At 37.3% G+C, this 21,011-nt stretch overlaps 2 protein-coding genes across 3 annotated transcripts; both read right to left on the reverse strand.

Moving 5' to 3' along the window:
• Nucleotides 1–1,722: 1,722 nt before the first annotated feature.
• LOC144711382 (MADS-box protein SVP-like) lies at nt 1,723–6,988 on the reverse strand. Of its 2 annotated transcripts, none has more exons than XM_078585375.1 (7): nt 6,446–6,988; nt 2,933–3,008; nt 2,634–2,677; nt 2,372–2,432; nt 2,215–2,282; nt 2,088–2,129; nt 1,723–1,968 (listed from the first exon to the last, which is right to left on the reverse strand). In XM_078585375.1, the coding sequence occupies exons 1-6, from the start codon at nt 6,625–6,627 to the stop codon at nt 2,096–2,098; spliced, it is 465 nt and encodes a 154-aa protein (XP_078441501.1). In that variant the 5' UTR covers nt 6,628–6,988; the 3' UTR covers nt 1,723–1,968; nt 2,088–2,095. The 2 variants fall into 2 exon arrangements, with proteins under 2 accessions (XP_078441501.1, XP_078441497.1); XM_078585371.1 differs by having other exon boundaries at nt 2,241–2,282; nt 6,446–6,949.
• An 8,256-nt stretch (nt 6,989–15,244) lies between these two features.
• LOC144711392 (MADS-box transcription factor 22-like) lies at nt 15,245–20,421 on the reverse strand. Its single transcript, XM_078585381.1, has 7 exons — nt 19,914–20,421; nt 16,490–16,562; nt 16,176–16,219; nt 15,892–15,952; nt 15,761–15,802; nt 15,574–15,615; nt 15,245–15,474 (listed from the first exon to the last, which is right to left on the reverse strand). The coding sequence occupies exons 1-7, from the start codon at nt 20,093–20,095 to the stop codon at nt 15,379–15,381; spliced, it is 540 nt and encodes a 179-aa protein (XP_078441507.1). The 5' UTR covers nt 20,096–20,421; the 3' UTR covers nt 15,245–15,378.
• Nucleotides 20,422–21,011: the final 590 nt, after the last annotated feature.

Consider the following 21,011-nt stretch of genomic DNA (forward strand, 5'->3'; position numbering starts at 1 on the left):
CACAGTGGCACACACATCTCCAACCACGTCACCATACACACAGCCATCAGTACTTTTCATCATTTTACCTTTTTACTCATGATTTCTATATCGTTTTATCTGCTTTTTTTCAAACTTCCAGATTTCTTGGTTTTCAAATCTCTGTTCTGTCTAAAAATATTACGTTGTTTTTTTACTAAATATTTTTTTTCTGGTTTTTACTCTGATATCAAACTCTCATTTTTTTCAAATCCTGGTTCTATTCCAAATTCTGTCACTTTTCAGATATTGGTTCTTTTTCAAAATCTATTCTTACCTTTTTAAACCCTAATTTTCAAATTTTAAATTGGTATTTCTGATTCTGAAACTTCTGATTGTGAATTTATAAATCAAGTGATTTAATCTTTACTTTAGTCTCAAATGAATCTGATTCTGATGCGACTTTGTATATATTTTAATAAATCTCGTCCAGTGTTCAGATTCTCTTGAGAAAGAAATTTCAACTTTCTGTTGCAATCATTGGTTACAAAAATCATATAGAAGCAGATTTATTCATCATATATAATCTGGCAGATTGTCATACACAAACATTTAGGGTCATCTTTTATATTCTACAAAATCAGGAGCAGATAAACTGGAAGACAAAGAAATCAATCTGCAAAAAGTGAAAACCAACCTCACAAAGTCAAAATCAAGTTCTGAATTCAAAGTTAACTACACATAAGATTTACTTCATACAGAATAATTTGTAATTTTTTAGTAGCATTTAAGATTGAGTGTAAAGCTGTTTTTCTTTTAGTTGATTGTGTGTGTCTTTAAAGTTAGGTGTGGTTAGGAAAATTTGTATTTTACTTTAAGTTGATAATTGAAGAGTTGTACTTATTAATGAGTGTAAGTGTTGGACTCTTAGTGAGTACATGCCAGACCAGAGGGAAGTCTAGGGGATTTATCAAATAGTAAATCCATGGTGATTTTACTCTAAATCTTGTAGTATCATGCATTATTGGGGTAAGCAGATCTACATAGAATGTACATGGATCAGGGACGTTGCTCAAGGATTTCATAGAGGCAAGTCAGCCTGAAGGATGCAAGGAGATATGAACGGAGCTTTGGGAGTCAGTCTATGAGAGATGTGATGTCTGGAGTTGTATCAATGGATACCAGCAAGTTGTGGTTTCAAACCAACAGCATAAGTGGATCAAATCTCAAGTTCTTGGTAAACTATGACTTGATCAACCCAGCAAGATAGTAATCGCTACCAGGCGTGGGGGTTTTGATACCCAGTCTAGTATTCAAAAATTTGATGCACGAGTGACTTGAGGAATTGAGCGAATAAACAGTGAATACAAAAAAGGAACAAGATAACATAAATAGAAGGCAAGAAGAAATAATTTAGTCCCTCCCCTAGTTATTTCATCATCTAGTGGTTAGTTTGAGAATCGACCCTGTTTCTCACCATATACATATTATTTATAAAAGTAATCATTTATTCAAACAAGGCACGATTTTCCTACTAAATAAACGTGTTATTGGATCGAAATTAATTAGGATCACACAAATAATGTACATAAACAAGATATATTGAATCCAGTTCATTTTCTAATTTGTGTGGTTTATGATGATAAACGGAAAAACTTCATGGGCTTAATGGAGCTATTGCCCATCGCTCCGCCCAGTCCGGCTGTAGGGGAACTACTTAGCGCAAGGCATCAGATACACCATTAGGCGAGGCAGAAACTAGAATAACTCATATAAAGAATGCCCTTCATTTCAAAGATTTTAATAGGCTATTTTCAAATGTTATTATCTTTCTAATGGCGATAGGCGTGTCACGTCGATTCTTGCGCACTTGCCAGGTTTCTGCATGAAAAGACGGCTGCCCACCAAAGGCTTCTACACGTAGCCCAGCCTGAGCGAGATGTCGACGCTTCCATCATCTTCAACACGTTGTTTTCCCTTGACCTCTTTTTGGGCGTTCAATCCGCCCATCTGCATGAACACAACCAGCGACCCGCGAAGCCTGGTCAGATCTCTTCCTTTGCGAGAGAAAGCCGCCAGCGAACAGAAGAAGAGAAGAGAAGAGAAGAGAAGAGAAGAGAAGCCTTCACCTCATATTTCAACTGCTTATTTTCCTCCGACAGGTTCTTGACCTGCAAGAGTAAGCGAATCATCAACCCATGCATGATCTTCAGTTCTTATCTATAAGTATCGAATATAGAATAAAGTGTCGAGGACATTTGTGGAGGACTTGAGTTTGAGACCTTGCCCTGGAGCTGCGTAATCTGTCGCATTAGTTCATGTTCCTATGCGATGAAGATAAGTTAGGGAAGGCCAGGATGACAGTATTCGGAGCCAATAAAATAGATCAAATCGATATCTTTCTTGCGATTACCCGGCAGTGTTCTGATTGAACGATTGCTTCTATATCTTCGATGTCCACCCCTCTGAAGTTTCTGCATTCAGAGATTAATTAATGAGGGAATTAGATTGGAAATTAGAGATGGGAAAATCGACGAGGATAAATATATATAAATATGAGACTGATAAATGTGTTGTATGTATTGTATACGTATAATATGTGTCTACGTGTATATGTAGATACAAAGAGATTAACATTTAAAGACGAAGCTTGGAAATAAAGAAGAGCGACAAACCTTATAATATCACTGCCCTCAGAAATTTCCGTTTCGGGCCTTGCCTGTAAGAATGATACGTCCAGGCTTCAAGTCAATTTATAAAAAAAATAGTTGGGCAGGAAACAATTTCTAAATTGGCATCATTAACAATGAGAGGCGGATTTATGACGGCACTGGCTGGCTCTATGCCGAATCTACGAAGATACCATTTTATGTATCAATTACCTCATGATATTTGAATGTCAAGTTGTTCTAATAACGCGAATATTTGCTCTGTTAAGCTTAAAGCTCGGGCCACAAAATCGCTAGAGGCTTACCACGTCAATCGTTTTGCCAAAACGTTTTTCCATCTTTGGATGCTGATCATACTTGGAAAATATATCTTTTACGGTCCTACAAAGGGGAAACCATATATTCAAAAAGTGGATTGAAACAGAATTCATAGTTCACAATTTGTTGTGAAACATTAAAACATTGCGGAAGCAAAGGGTTGAAAATGGAAACCGACATTAAAAAGATTGACCAAACCCGACATATTACTCTGTCTACCTTTATTGATCGAAGGAGAGAGATATGTCACTTGGGTTCAATACAATTGAGAATTATGTTTAAAACACTAAAGCCTGATTTAGGGGTGCGGAGAATCCCGTCCTAGAATTGTGTTCTATATCTGAAAAAACGTCTGCCTAATGATAAAACCAGTAAGTGGGCTAACCTTGAATTAATTTTGATTTAATCGGCTTGCGTTCAGTTTCGTACTTCCAAAACTGCATTATCAGACGGAAAAGTGATACATATGAAAGTGAATGATTGATCTGACGAATACAAAAAAGTATAATCAGCATCGAAGTTTCCTTCGGAAAACACGTAATGTTTACCGCGATTGTACGACATTTGTAACAAATCATTAGTCACAAGGTATATTCCAAATAAAGAGTCTATGCGAGGATTATATTGATTCTACCTCAACTCTAAACATTTATAAATCAACTTAAATGATTCACTACTTTAAGCAAGAGATGTTGCCAGATTAAAGCGAGCAAATCAATCTCATTTGATTTCTATACTTTATTTTACGATCCTTTTTGCATTCATCAATTCTATACTTGAGGGACTCCAAAATCCATTTTAAAGCTGAAAACTGACCATTTATATTTAAAAAGAATATTCATTTAAAGCACGTCGCCAGCGTTATCTCATGTTCAGTATTGGACGAAACTGAAACAAAGTAAACCTAGAATAGAATGACATGTCCGCCAGATGACAGGGACATACTTAGGTTCAGGCTTTTGTTAATATAATCTTTTATTAAAGAGGGAGCCGTTTTCATTCTTATTGTGCCGGCTGCAAAAACAAGGTCCGCCAATATCTGGAGACAACAGATCAATATGATAAAAAAATAAGTAAAGATTAACCAAACATGAACATCCACTAGTGATTAAGGCAAAACATACTGCGCTGTCTTACCAATGGAAAGTCTAAACCAGAGAATTGAGGTTTCATGCATAACTATAGTACTGACCCTTCATAAACGTTGATGTTTATAAAAGGATTTCACACACCCTGATTTCTGAATACCGGAATGCAAATACTTCTGATAATGCTTGTACTATATATTTATAGAGTTGGAAATAAACCATACTTTGTCCAATGTTTGGATCTTGAGATTCTTATTTTCGTGGCATATGAAGCAGACACGAACCAAAATGTTCAAAATTTAGATATCATATGATAACCAGTCGAAAATGTTGGTGGAGGTTTGATACGAACCTTGATCTAGGTTCGTATCGGGAGGAGGTTGGAGGACGAGGTAAGGTAGAAGTTCCCGGGGTAGAGAGGAGAAACGGGTATGGTTGGGGGAAGCCGAGCTGAGGGGGTAGGGATCGGCCGGGGACGAGCCGTCTGGAGATGCAGTGAGGAAGAGATGATTGCAAGGGACGGGGATCGTGAGGGGAGGACAGACCTAGACTTGGAGAGGGGGAGACAAGGCACTACTTCATTCTTCTTCTTCTTTCTTGCCTGCCCTCCTAAAGGGAGAGCATCCCTATTTAAAGGGAAATACATAATAGCAAATGACTACAATGTTCCTGTGGGCTAACATGACTAAACTACCCCTAGGATCCTATCAAAGTTCTTACAGCAGAAGTTGACTCATAGAGAAGTATTAGCTTCCAGAAGATAACAAGAAATTCAAAGTATTTTTTACCCTTAAAAGAACCAATGCAAAGGAGCCGACGAGTTATCTTTAAAGACAGATGAGAGATTTCTTTCTACAAATCATGACCAAGGTCCACATAAAATGACAAACAATTAAACCCAGAAAATTAAATGTTCCAAAACACAATTCTAGAATAGTAATTCTTTTCTCACCAGTTAAATACAAATTTTCATGCCGTTTTACACGATGTTAAAAGAACAGAAAATATATTTTTATTTTCTTTGTCCTTGTGTATGTTAGTCACTGCCGGTTCTGTAATTACAACATCCCCAATTAGATTCAGCTTGCCCCAAGGGTGAAATTCAAGATACTGAAATTGAAGGGTTGTCCCAATGATGCTTCAAAGGAAGGGTAACACTACCTTATAATTGGTAGATTTTTCCTTCAAGGAGATCTATAATGAAAAAATATCACTTATACATCACAAGTCAATGAAGATGGAAGAGGAGGCGGCAAGTCAGCTCCTCCCACTTCATGTCATAGCTGGTAGACATGAAAGACTGGATACTTAGGAAGGTCTTACTTTTATGAGTTAAACCAATATTATGAAGATGTTTCTTAGGATACTTATGGAGGTCTTACTTTTTTTAGTTAGCTTAATACTATGAAAATTTTTGAAGGGGCCAAAGCATGGGAGGGACTATTTTCCGTTAGATATCTTTACCAGAGATCACATATTATTAGCGTCCGAGTCGTATCTAAGCTACACTAGCTGTGTTGAAGTAAAAATATTTACAGTGGACTAGTGACTTCCTTTCCATCGCAACTTGGTCTTATGTAAATTCTATCAAGGAAATGAGATTGAGACCATAATTGATATAAACTTTAGTTCAATCTGATTAGCCGCTTAAAGATAACATGTAAGAGGCAAAATCTCGCACATGTTGTACGGGATGAAGATTTGGCGCAAGAGGCATCCAAGTTTGGTGTAATTACCATATTAAAGATTCCTACCCAAACATGATAATGTTTTAAAATGGATTTCGCATAGTTTGAGGGAAATATACACATTGCACGATTCGAAAATGATATTATTCATTGATGTCAGAAGATTCAACGTGGAACAATTTTCATGGGATTCACCCACTCGGAGACTATTAAATATGAGATACTTCCGAAACGCTCACTATTTATGAATGAACAAAATTTTATGTTATTGAGACATTTTCATGTGTTACATAAGTGAAACAAATTAATTCGGAATACAGCATCTAACTACTGTCTCATCATTACAAATATTTTTAATAACAAGAGGTCATAAACATCAAAGAATCCCAAAGTTCTCTAATCGGATTTTTAAACCATAATCACGAAGAATAGTAGAAGAACGTAAAAGTGAAGATTGTTCTGTGTCGTATTGTATAAGAATGAACGCCAGGAAAGACTTGGAAAGTGAGGCAGCCGAATTGTTTCCAAAGAGGACAGGTCGTCCAGCTCAAGGAAACGGATCCACTATTGCATCTCACACAGTAAGGATTATGATTAGGACGGACCTTTGTTACAAACCATGGGAGTTGGGTATATGAACAGAAATCAAGAAAACGTAGAGACTGAGAGATTAAATCACAGATTAAATTGAAAAATAACAAAATGATAGCAGAGAGAAGAGTACCTTGTGCTTGAAAATTCATAAAGCTTGCGGGACTCGGAAAATACAACAAGCCCGACTGGGACATCGCCGAGAACGGCCAGTTCGTGTGCCTTCTTGAAAAGGCTCTTTCGCCGCTTCGAGAACGCTGCCTGCCTTGCCGTAGTGTTCTCAACTTTTCTTATTTTAATCTCCTCTTCTCCCATCCTCACCCCGCCGGAGGAACCGATGGAACCGTTGCATCCAAAAATCAACACGTAAATAGTACAGTCTTACCCAACAGAGGAATAGACGGATATCTTGAAATACCGGTTCAAACTGATTCGAAAGCGCTTCTGAAGACAGTAGTAAGAATCAAAGATTAGAAGTGATTAGAACAGGGGAGTGGAGAGATGAGAACGAAGGGAAAGAGGCTTGTTCTTCCCAGATCAGTCGAGATATTTGCGCAAGCCTATCAAGTGGCAGCGTTTCGATACGGCTGACTGTTTCATTCTCATTGGCCGTCGTCAATGAATTCGGTAGGGCATTTACTAAAGACGGCAACTTTGCCACTCGCCAAATAAGTCGGTTGCAGGAAAGAGCCAATCATGAGGCAGCGTTCGGGTACCGCCGATTTCCCATATCCATGATGCAATAATTATCCATGCCGCATGATAAAACCTGTTACGCGGCTCTTCGGCCTGTCGTTAAGCTAGCGGTGTCTCTCGTTGGACCAAAAAAAGACACTCTCCAGAAACAACGACAAGAATAGATGCATCTGCGCGCGAAGATAATTAAGCTGTACACGATTCCAACTTTTTCATCAAACGAGGCCTCTCTCTCTTCTGAAGCGAGAGATAGAGAGAGAGAGAGAAACGAGTTTGTGTTTGTGTGAGAGAGAAAGTGTGCGCGTCAGAGAGGGAGAGTTTTTGTATGTGGGTCCGTGTCTGTGTGAGAGAGAGCTTTTGCGTGTGTGTTATAGGATAGAGAGACATGGGAATGTGTGAGAGAGATAGATAGAGAGAGAGAAAGTTAGCTTTTGTGAGTGTGAGAGAGAGATCGTTTGTGTGTGTGAGAGAGAGTTTGTGTGTGTGCGTGAGACAGAATTTGTGTGTGAGAGAGATTTTTTGTGTGTGAGACAGAATTTTTGTGTGTTTGTGTGTGTGTGTGTGTGAGAGAGAGAGAGAGAGAGAGAGAGAGAGAGAGAGAGAGATTGTGTGTGGGCGAGAGAAAGAAAGATAGTTTGTGTGTGTGAGACAGAGAGAAATTGTTTGCGTGTGAGAGAGAGAGTTCGTGTGTGTGTGTGAGACAGAATTTGTGTGTGTGTCGGAGAGAGAGAGAGAAAGAGATATATATATATATATATATATCGAGATCGAGAGAGAGAGAGAGAGAGAAAATTGTGTGTGTGCGAGAGAGAGGAAGATAATTTGTGTGTGTGAGAGAGAGACAGAGAGATATAGTTTGTGTGTGTGAGAGAGAGACACAGAGATATAGTTTGTGTGTGTGAGATAGAGACAGAGAGAAGGATAGTTTGTGTGTGAGATACAGAGAGAGAGATAATTTTTGTGTGAAAGAGAGAGAGACAGAGAGAGAAAGTTTGTGAGTGTGAGAGAGACAGAGAGAAAGATAGTTTGTGTGTGTGTGAGAGACAGAGGGAAAGATGGTCCGTGTGTGGGAGAGAAATAAAGAGAGTGAGAGAGCGTGTGCCTGTGTTTGAGAGGAGGTAGAGAGAGATTGTATGAGAGGGATTGTTCTTTTGTGTGTGTGGGTTGTATGTGTTAAGGAGTCAGCACCCAGTGCGTCAACTCGCTCGAGTCAAAGGCCTTTGACTCGAGCGAGTTGACGCACTGGGTGCTGAGAGGGTGGAGAGTGCGTCTGTGTGTGATTCTAAGTGAGTGAGGGAGCGTTTGTATGAGAGAGAGCGTAAAAGAATGTGCGTGTGTGTGTGAGAGAGATGAGTATATATTATATTTATGTACGGAGAGAGAAGGAAAGATAGGCCTGCAGGCTGCAGCAGAGTGCGCCGGACAGGATTCCAAATTCTGCGTATCACAGCATTGGATATTGGTCCAAACAGAGTAATCGTTGCTTAAAAGCACAGATTTCAGATCAAACGTAAAAATTCTTCTCTCTATTTGTAGATCTATAGATGAAACAATAGTTCGTCATTGTCTTTCTTTATCAATGAGTCAAACCGTCTATGTTTTATTTCATCTATGTTGTACGTTTAGAAATATGGTTGTCATTTTCTCACTCAATATATTTTTGCGGTTTCGAGCTTCATATCTTTCAGAATGTTCGCATCCCCATGACTTCGTGATGAGAAAATCATAAACATCGTCAGAAAGGAAGCTCACTGGACAATGTACACCATGTCTTGGGCTCTTTACGGAACGTGGTTTAAGGTCATTCGTAGACTCGTCCTTCACATAAATTGAATAATGCAATAAAAAAATCGTTTTATCCAATGGACTGACGCGTACGTCATTAAATATTATAATTAAATAATTTTGTTTAACCGGTAGATAATAGCTTTATTTCATTTTTGGCGTTATTCTGACGGCTGGTATGAAAACTCCTCTAAGAAATTGAAGTATCATTGTGCGCCAAAATATCTTGTTTGAGGGAGGGATCAGATATTGAACACGTTTATAAGGATACATATCACATTTTTGAAAAACAGTTCAAATAATTAGGTACACCCACAAATGATATGGGTCATCACCCTCACTTAGATCACAACCTGTACTACAAATGTCAAGGGTGAGCTGTATAAAACACTGAGATTCTATTCGTCTTCTTTTATGAAGACATACAATATCTCCTATCCAATGTTTGTGAATGGTGATGGTTTGGGAATATGAAGAGTCTATCCGAGCCAAGATGTTAACTTTGAACATTGTCGTCAACTCATTGCATGTTTTGATGACTAATATGGATAAAATATATATTTTCTGATAAATGATACATAGTCATTACATCAACCTAGATTCAACAAGAATCAAATGAGTGAATTGATGCGAAAAAGAATATGGAGTCATCTCAGCCCTTTGACAGAAGGCCACGTTTAGTGATCTCCAATACCATAGTCTCATTAATATTCTCTACGCCATGTTTGCTTATGAGCAGGCACACGCCACTAACTTTTCACAGTGTCCGATTTCATATATTTTATTCTCAAAGCCTCAACAATAAATAACACTAATCATTTATCAACTGAATTTCACATTAGCATCCATTTTGTTTTTACATACATCTTTCCAATTGCTCCTACTACGATTTTAGATTTGTACAAAATTATCTTTGCTCATCTTTTGTGAAGCATTTTTGGAAAGAATGTCTAATTGATGATGCTACAGGGATTTTCTAAGAGAAATATATAACACTTTTTTCTTAATTTGCTTCTGAAACACTGTTTTCTTAATTTGCTTTTGATTCCTATCCCTGCCATACATCTTATCAAGAGATTGTTTCAGTATTATGTGGTGAATTCAAAGTTATCTTACTAATTTTTTGGTAATAATTGGGTTATTGAATCAAATATATAAGACATTTACCAAAAAAATATGAGTGGGTAGCGATGAGAAAGGATTGTCTGCATAAGGAATGGACATTAGAGAATTAGTGCTTTTTAAAATGGTAATTAGCGGATGATAAGAGGTACTTTATGAGATAATAAATATGGTGAGATGAGGAGATGATAAGCAAAGATAGATCTATGTTATCATTAATGTTTATACTTATGGAATATTGGGCCACCATTGATGATGAGGATGGGAAACATGAAGTAGATTCGACAATTGGATGTTGATTGATGGATAGACAGACGGGAATGAATAGAAGTATGAAATTGGATGAGTGTTGATGCAAAGAGGATGTCATAGGTGTAAAAAAATTCACAGTAGCCCCTCTGAGTATCTTTTGGCTCCCAAATTCAACCAAAAAATTTCACCAAGAAAGATTGATGGATCATGAAATCACTTTCTTTTACTTGGTCCAGAAATGCATGAGCAATTAGAGAATGATATTTACATGGATATAAGGCCATGTTTGTAGAATTAAGTACATGGATGCATAAAAGAGAGAGATATGAACCTACCATAAAATATTTTGCCATAAACTTGTTATGGATTGTTTGATATTGTGATCTGAATTTGTATCATTTTGAGATTTTTTTCGACCTCCTCAGCAATCCAAATGTTGGATCACCAATGTGTTAGACAATGCTCAAAATTTACAAAGATCCTAGTGGATATTGTGTGGCTGTCAAGCCAATTACACTAATAACATGCATTTTTGGTACCTTATGTGATCATATTTACATGTTTATTGGCATTAAATTACTCATTTTTGTTATCAATCTTAAAAATTATTAAATCTATTTTTAAAAGGAATTTTCTGAATTTTCTGCATTTTTTGGGATTTTTCTAACAATATATTCTGAAAGCACATAATTTTTGAGACAGAATATGATTTTTCTAGAATTTTCAACATTAAATTTAGAAATGTATAAATTTTCTGAGTCAAAATGCATATTAATGTTTATTTTTTGGGTTTTATTTTAATTAATATGAATTTTTAAATATTTTATATTCATTTTAAGCCCTTTTATTTTGTGCCGCCACGTGTCGCCAATCGATTCGTTGAACAGTGACAAATTAGAATTGATTCTAATGATCGGTGACAACCAATCATTAACTGAGTTTATGATTGGTGTCAGCCAATCACTTCATCACGCAATCGTTGTTTTGTGATTCGTGAAGCGATGATTGCAACTATGACTAATGAAAGGCCTTATTTATTTTTCTCTGCGCGGATGACGTGGACGAACAAAAAAAAAGTCTTTTTTTTAATGAATGCTACGTGGACTGAGGAGAAAAAGAGAAAAAATGTCATTTTGCTCTCTCTCTTTTGATTTGGATGGAGGCGGAGTGACTGCACGATGGGGCGCCACGTGTACACGTGGCCTGCGCATGTACACGTGGTGCGCTCGTATTCTATGTTAAAGAAATAAAAGAAGAGAAGAAAGAGAGAGAGAGAGAGAGAGGCAACCTGGCGTGCGCTGACGCGCCGCCACATCAGCCTCGAGAATGGATCTTCCATATTAATTATTTCGCCCTTTTTGTTTTCTCTTTCTTTTCTTGCTTTTTGTCTTCTTTCCAAGCGCGCGGCGTGGAAAATGATAAGCGCAAGCGAAAGACGAAACGGAACGAAATCTAAAGCGATTGGACTATTTAACAGAAACGGAAAATGATGACAATGATGTGGAGAGAGAAAATATCAAGGGCTAGGATTTCTGTCACGTTTGCTTACTCTTTTCTTTAAGTTAAATTAACATATAACTTACATCTTTTTACTCGATATCGCTATCTTGCCCATTCTATTCTCGTGTTTATCTCTTCTTATACGGATAATCACTTTAGTGAGAGAATTAAATCCTTAATCATTGGTCCATGTGGGGACGATCCGTTCTCATCACTAAGTATTCTTAAGTACGATTAAATATAATTTTTATTGAATAATCTCAATTACCGACAACAAAAATTAAAACCCCTAAATTTGAGATTATCACACAATACCATGTTAATTTAAGTTCATTGAATAAAATCTTTATGTTCATTATTATTCCGTATGATGTTTATAATGATGTCCATGAATTCGTTCAATGACTTAGTGAATTATAATGATATCTTAATACAATGATCACTAGTCGTTTAACATGTATTCTAAATATTCCTATTTGATGGATAGTTGAGACAGACATCAAGTTATCCGGATAGAATAGAATTAGCTGATCCTACTTATACGATAAGCATAGTTGATCCTTTGGGTATTAGTGTGGCAACACTAAGGACAGATAGTGGGTGCTATTTGGAGAAAGAGTTCACTGAATTGATCTGTATAAATCCCTGAATGGTATTATACCTTAATGTCAATCGGGTTGATTCATGTCACGGTTGTATAAACGATCCACTAAATTGAGACACCAAGGTCATCTCGTGAGCGGACGACTACATTTTGACTATGACTTACGAGCCTCTTATCATGTGCTTCAAATAATTTATAGATTTGATATAGTAAGAAGTTTATTGACATGATTAAATGGTCAATACAAGATCATCCACCCTTGGTATAAGAGGAGATTGTCTCAAGGAAGACAATGTAGAAAAATCCCTGGCCAGCGTAGTGAGGATATTGGAGAAGGCGTTCTCCAATGATTTCCGTGATGCATCAGTACTAACCGAATGACGGATTAGGGTTTGAGGATAAACCATACCCTAAGTCGTTCGAGAGTTTCACGGGGATGATGGATTATACATATGCAGTATCAGATGACAATAAAGTTTCAATGAGAGAGTTTGACACTAATCGATATCTTCTAAAGCACGAGGTGTAGCTTAGTACCCCACGGGCTGGAATTTTAACCTATTGATTGGGTTAAATTGATCCTTAGTTAATTAATATATATGTTGAAATAGTTAATTAATAAGGTTGGTCAATAAATATTATTGCGCCACTAAAGTTACTGACTAGAATGATAAATGGGCTTAGAGGGTCACACAGACAAGGTCATAAGGCATTGGTAGATATATTTTACTTATAGGGTTTTGAGAAAAACTGATAAGCTCGAAAATATGTGTTTATATGGCGTTATTTAGGGGTTTTTCGAACTTAATCACTAAAACTTATGTAACCCTTAATGCGTAAGTAAGGGGTTGAACCCTAGGGAGGGGGTTGGTTATATTCAATTTTCTGTCTAATTAGGGTTTAGAATTCGAAACCTAGATGAAATGATGTTTTGACTACTTGTTTAAGTTGTTCATTGGAGGAACCAAGAAATCACAAATGAGAAGCAATCAACATGCACTAGCTTTTGTTGTAAAGTTGAGTAAGGACAAGGCTGAACAAGTGAGGGGATCAGGTTTACTTTTTTGCCTGGAGATGGTAGGCAATAGAAAAATTTACCATTTTAGCATGTTTTTACATTATATTTTGAAATCATTGCATGATTAATTGAAATGCATAATTGTGACTCACTAATTGAAATAAAAAATAATAAAATCATGTTTTTGAATTTAGTGTGATTGGAGATGACTTTGACAAGAACACTAGTGGCGTCAATGACCCAGTTTTAGTCTGTTGTGTTCATTTCATTGATGATATCAGTCATAATCTTGGACACATGGACCTTAAAATACGTAAGTGAGGTGTCATGGTTCAGTCACATTTGTGACGTTATCTCAAATGGTCACAATATTGGTCAGTGATGTTGGCCAGATCAGTGGTCTGGCAATTGATGTCGGTCACAGATTCTTAGTTAGTTTGGTTGGTGTGGTTGGTGATATAGGTCACGTGATCTCAATTTTTTTTGGGCAGTCAGGTCAATGATGTTGGTCATGTTAGTAACAAAGGACCCTTCATATATGTTGGTGAGGTTGGTCAAGTCGTCTCTTTCTGTCACATCATCTTGATCAGTTTGATTGTTCCAGGTGCTGACATCATCTCAGTTTGTCAGATCATTAATGTCAATCATGTCTGTCTTGTCAAACTGTCATACCGATTGGTTACATTGGTCTAGCCATCTAGACTGGACTCTCATATGAGTTGGTAACATCAGTCATATTGTCATTGGGATCGGTCACATCAGTGGTGCCAACTCAATCAGTTCGGTCAGTTGGATCAACAATATCCATCTCGTTGGATCCATCATATGTGTGGATGACTTCAGTCATATCAGATCCATCATATACAATAGTGACGTTGGTGGCATTTGTCATGTTGGACCCATCATATGCGGGGGTGACGTTCATTATGTGAAACTTGCAATATGTGTCGGTGACATGGGTATATTGGTCATATTAGACACATCACAGACATTGATTTTATCAGTCATATGTCAGTTTTGTCATGTTTGTTCTATTATTTGTGTCCATGACATTGGATTTCTTGTAAAATGTTCATTATATAGAATAATTTTAAGCTTCTCCATTTTGATAGATATTTTATAATCAAAAGTAGAACTTGTAGATTTTATTATTGTCAATCTGTATAATATATTTTTGACTCTTTCTCTTAAAATTAACTTTGGAGCTCTTATACGTATTTCCATTGCCACATTTTTGTTTGATTTTTTCAAAATTTTAATTTTTTATTGAAAAGTTGATAATTTTTACATCAACTTTTGATTAAGGAAATTGAATCAATCGAATCTCTAGATGAAACGTGACTGAATTCCTTGTTCGATGAAAACATTAGATTTGTTTGTATCGAATTAACTGTTTATTGATTGAATCATTTGCTCACATTGCCAACGATTCTATTCAATTCGATACATAATTATGAACTGGGGCCTAATGTTCTTAGACAAAAGAAAACTAACACAACTGACAAGACAACATACTTATATTTAAAAGAATACTTAGGCAATTGAATCCACATTTATCTATTTAGATGCATATATTTAGACGAAACCTTATTAAATTACAATAATTAATTTATTGCGGATTATAAATTACCTTCTAAAAGTTATTTTTTTCTTCATCGTTTGCATTAAGTGATTGTGCATATCTTTTGGTATACTAAGTTGGAAGATTAAAAATACGGTAGCGAAAAGTCCTTTACTAAGAAAGCATACGAATTATTAACAGTAACTTATATCATACAAATGTTATATATTTTAGGTGTTCGAGTGGTTAATGATGATGAGAATATTCATGGCCTTTAAGGACCAATTGTCCAGTCTGCCAGGTCTAGCTGAAGGGTTACTCTCTTTTGGTCCGGTAGAGGCATCCTAACCGCACGGGCTACTCCTAAAACTGTACCGTGAGGCAGAAACCAGAATAACTCATAAAGAGAAATTATCTTTATTTTAAATATTTGAATAAACTCTTTTCGAATGGCGATTTGAATGGCACGTCGCTCCTTGCGCAGTTGACAGGTTTCTGCATGAAAAGACGGCTGCCCATGAAAAGCTTCTACACGTAGCCCAGTCTGAGCGAGACATCGAAGCTTTCATCATCTTCCATACGCTGTATTCCCTCGACCATTTTTTGGGAATTCAATCCGCCAATCTGCATGAATCCATCCAGCAAACCGCAAATCCTGGTAAGATCTCTTCCTTTGCGAGAGAACGCCGCAGGTGAACAGAAGAAGAGAAGAGTAGAGTTCACCTCATGTTTTAACTGCTTATTTTCCTCTGACAGATTCTTGACCTGAAAGTGTAAGCCAATCATCAACCCATGATCTTCAGTTCTTATCTATACATATCGTCCGAAGTGCTTTGCTAGTACTTCATTTGATTGTATCGAATAGGAAATCAAGTGTCGAGTGCATTTATGGAGGAGTTTAGTTTGGGACCTTGGCCTGGAGCTGCGTAATCTGTTCCATTAGTTCATATTCCTGTGTGATTAGGATAAGTCAGACACGGCCAGGGTGACAGTATTCGGAGCCATCAAAATAGATCAAATCGATGTATTTCTTGAGATTACCCGGCAGTGTCCTGATTGAACGATTGCCTCTATATCTTCGATGTCCTCCCCTCTTAAGTTTCTGCATTCAGAGATTAATTAATGAGGGAATTGGATTGAGATAGAAACTTAGAAGGATAAGCTAGGGAAATAGAGATGGGCAAAGCGACAAGGATATATATATTGGAGACTGATGCATTTGTTGTATTTGTATATTGTATACGTTAAAATTTATGTGTATATGTAGACATTAAGAGAATGGGATTTGTAGACGAAGCTTGGAGAAGAAAGGGAGAGCGGCCAACCTTATGAGATTACTGCCCTCAGAAATTTCCGTTTCGGGCCTTGCCTGTAAGAATGGTAAGTCTATGCTTGAAGACAAAATTTACATACATGAGCGGAAAAAAATTCTGAATTTGCATCATTGAAAATGAAAATATGCTTTAGAGAGGGATCTGCCTGGCTCTATACAGGATCAAGGGAGATACCATTTTATGTATCAATTTCCTCATGATATTGACATGTAAAGTTGTTCTAAGGTTCTGAAAATTCGTTGCGTAATCCTTAATTCCTAGTAAAGATCGGGCCATTAATTCGATTGTGGAAACTAAAGGCTTACTACGTCAGTCGTGCCAAAATGCTTTTCCGCCTTTGGATGCTCATCATATTTGGAAAATATATCTCTTACGGTGCTGCAAAGGGGAAACCACATATTCAAAAAGTGGACTAAAACATAAATATTTCAGTATTTGTTGCTAAACATTAAACTTTGATAGATAGATTCATTGTGGAACCTAAGCGCCGAATGTTGAAGAAAGTGATCTAACACAGCACATTACATTCTACCTTTATTGATCGGAAGAGAGAAATATGTCACTTGGGTTCAATACAATTGTGAATTGTTTTCAAAACACTAAACCCTCAACTTTCGGTTCAGAGAAGCCTGTCCGCTGTGTGTTCTACATGTAAAGAAACATCGACCTAATGATAAAACCAGTAAGTAGGCTTAACAATGATTATTTTTTTATTTAATCTGCTTCTGTTTAGTTTTCTACTTCCAAACAGTGCGATCAGACCGAAAAGTGAAGTGAAGTGATTGATCTGACAAATACAAAAACTATCCGCAGCATTGAATAGTTTCCTTCGGAATCCACGTAATGGTTACCGCGATTGCACAAAGTATATAACAAATGATTAATGAATAAGTATATTCCACATAAAGATTCTATGCGAGGTTTCTTGTGTCCATCTGCAGGCTTATGCTCTTTGAATTTGATGGATTTTTTTGATCCCACCAGTACTCTAAGCATTCGTTAATCAGGGTAAACGTATTATAATTTTGAGCCAGAGATGTTGCCTTACGAAAAAGACTAAATATGATTCATATGATTTTCAATGCTTTAGCTTATATTATCCTTCACGAGAAATGTTTTTTCATCTCTATACTTAGGGGCCTCAAAAATCTATTCCGAAAGGAATATTCGATTAAAGCATGTTGACACCGGTACCTAATATTTGGTGTCTTGACAATGTGAAAGAAAGAAAATCTAGAATAGAATGACATTTCTGCTAGATGACATGGACGTATTTAGGTTCATACATTTTTTCATTTAATCTTACGAGGAGCGATTATGATTGTTATTATGCTGGCTTCTAAAATTGGGCCAGCCAGTATCTGGAGATAATAGATCCGTATGAGAAAACGTAAATACCCAATTCTCTGGTCGAGCTTCTAAAGCTGAAGATCCACTAGTAATTAAAGCCTAAAATAAGAGAAAAGGGTACTCTACAATTATTATCAGAGAAAAGAGGTTTTTGTACATAGTTACAGTCCCTTTCTCTACTCCTTCATAAACGATAATGTTTATAAAAAGATTTCACCCATCATGATTCCTGAAAACCGCAATGCTAAACTGCTTACTGTTGTAAGATTGAAATATATTTTCTGCAGTTTGAAATTCTCATTTTAGTGTCTTATCAAGCAGACAGGAACCAAAATGTCTTGAATTTAGATATCGTATGATAAGTAGTCGAGGAGTTTGGTGGAGGTTTTTACAGTAACAAGCTGAATCACAGGAAAATGATGGCCTCCACATGACAACAAAAATTCAAACAATGGCTTACGCTTAAAAAAAACGAGGCGAAAGAGCTGACGAGTTATCTTAGAGGCCAGATAAGATATTTCCTTCTACTAATGATGACCCAGGTCATCATAAAATAACAAACAATTAAACACACTGGACTTTGTCACGGTGAACTGTTCTACGATTAAATGTTCCAAAACAAACTTCTAGAATAGTTTGCCCTCTTTGTTTTCCACACAGCTAAATGCAAAGTTTAATGCCGTTTTACGCGATCTCAAAAGAACGGAAAAAACTTATTTTTCCATTTTCTTACTCGTGTATGTTACTCACTGCCGATTTTGTAACCATAACATCCTCATTAGGATTCACTGTCCCTAAGATGATATTCAAGGTACTACAGTTGGAAAAGTGCCCTAATGATGCTTCAAATGGGGGCCAACACTGCCCTCTTATGGGTAGATGTGTCCGTCAAGGATATCCAACTGAAAAATAACCACTTATAACTAACGAGTCAGTGAACATGGAAGAGGAAGAGGTCAGTCAGTTCCTCCAACTTCATGCCATATCTGGTAGACATGAAAGACTGGATGCTTCTAATGATTATTGGGAAAGTCTTACTTGTATGACTAAGCCCAAGTACAATGATAACTTTTGAAGGGCGAGAGAAGAGGAGAGACGATTACCATTAGATGACATATTGTTAGCGTCTGACTCGAATCTAAGCTACATTACCTGCGTGGAAGTAAAAATATCTACAGTGGACATCTGACTTCCCATGGCAGATTGGACTTGTGTCAGTTTTAGTAATGAAATAAAATCGAGATCATGATTGATCAAAACTTTTGTTCAATCCGGATTACCCCCCTGAAAGAGATCCCATAAGAAGCAAAATCTCGCACATGTTTTTGGGGATGAAGATTTGGTGCAGGGAAGACCTAAGTTTGATGAAGTTATCATATCAATTATAACAACCCAAACAATATAGTGTTTGAAAAATTATTTCGTATAATTTGAGGACTAGATACACTTTCCATGATTCCAAATGATTAAAATGTCAGACGCTTCAAAATGGAACAATTTTGATCTGAAATCACCACGTTGGATACTTCTTAAATATGGCCTACTATCATAAGTAGTCGGACATTTTGAAGGTTATTGAGCCATTTCATCCATTACATTTGTGAAACAAATTAGTTTCAAACAAAATGTCCAAATATTGACTCATGATTTTAAATATTTTCTATAACAAGAGGTCACAAATTATCTTATTGTTCCTATTATTTCCTAATGGGATATATTGTTCTGAGATGAAACCAAAACTCCCAAGAAGAAATTACAACACAATATTTTTATACTACTATCATAATATATAGCCAACTTAATATTTCATGATTGAATTTGTCTCTCAACTTGCTACATGTTCCAATTCATGAGAGAAATTATGTCTCTTGTTATGAGCTCGAGATCATTTTTATTAAAGCCGACAACAGTTTGGTGCATTATTTATGACAAGACAGGTTTTATTACCAAAATGCTCGGGGTTTGAACTTCAGATGAAGCGGTAACCTTTTTACACTAATTCAGAACTGCTATTTCTGACATAAATGTCTCTCTTATCCAATAAGTCAAAGGTGTCTAGTCGGAGATTTGAATGGTAGTTGCAAGGAATGCTTGAATTTGTATTTAAAAATGAAGATCGTTCAGTAGTGTATTGGAAACGAATGAACAGCGGCAAATACCACGGAAAGTGAGGCAATCGGATTAATTCCACTGAGGGTAGGTCGTTCACTATTGCATCTAAGATACGAGGAATTATGTTGAAGACCGATCTATGATCCAAACCACGGACGTTGAGTATATGAACAGAAATGAAAAATGCGTCGATACGAGGAGAGACAGCACACAGAATCACAGATTAAATAGAAAATAACAAAATGATAAGAGAGAGAGGAGGGGTACCTTGAGCTTGAATATTCATAAAGCTTGCGGGACTCGGAAAATACAACAAGCCCGACCGGGACATCGCAGAGAACAGCCAGTTCGTGAGCCTTCTTGAAAAGGCTCCTTCGTCGCTTCGAGAACGTTGCCTGCCTTGCCGCAGAGTTCTCCACTTTTCTTATTTTAATATCCTCTTCTCCCATCCTCACCCCGGCAGCGGAACCGATGGAATCGTTGCGTCCAGAAATAAACACGTAAATAATACAGTCTTACCCAGTAAGAGGAATAGCCGGATATCTTGAGACACTGTTTCAAACTGCTTCGACAACGCTCCTGAAAGAGTAGTGAGAATCAAAGATTAGAAGTGATTAGAACACGGGAGAAGAGCGCTGGAAACGAAGGGGAAGAGGCCTGTTCTTCACAGATTAACATTCCTCGGAAACAAGATGAGTAGTAGAGATATATAACAGCGCAAGCCAATCACGAGCCAGCGTTTAGCTACGGCTGACTGTAGATTTTCATTGGGCCGAGAGTTACCCGTGGACGTCGTAAATGCACTTGGGAAGGCGTTTACCCAAAATGGCAAACTTCATCGCTCGCCGAATCTGTCGGTTACAGCCGGGAGCCAATTATGCGGCCGCGTGAAGGTACGACCGAATTCTATTTTCTATGACGCGAAACTTATCCACGCTCCCATGATGAAGATGAAGATACCAAATTTGACTGGATGATAGATAACTACGACGGCTCTTCAGCATGACATAAACAAAGGGGCACATACTGGGCCCCTCTCAAGACCAAAAAATGCATAATCTCTGGATACAACGGGAAGAGTGGATGCACTCCATCCGCGTCCATGGATAATAATGCAGTAGAAGATTTCGACTTTTTATCAAAGAAGTCCTCCCTTTGTTTTGAAGTGAGAGATCAAGAGAGTGCGCGTAGGTGAGTGAGAAATAGGACGGAGAGAGGAGCCAGAGAGAGAGAGAGAGAGAGAGAGAGAGAGAGAGAGAGAGAGAGAGAGAGAGAGAGTCTGCTTGTGTGTGTGTGTGCGCGTTTGTGAGAGAGAGAAGAATAAGAACGAGGGAGATTGTGTGTGTGGATATGGGTGACTTTGTG

The sequence above is a fragment of the Wolffia australiana genome, chromosome 1 (genome assembly GCF_029677425.1).
Source record: "Wolffia australiana isolate 7733 chromosome 1, ASM2967742v1".
Taxonomy (NCBI): domain Eukaryota; kingdom Viridiplantae; phylum Streptophyta; class Magnoliopsida; order Alismatales; family Araceae; genus Wolffia; species Wolffia australiana.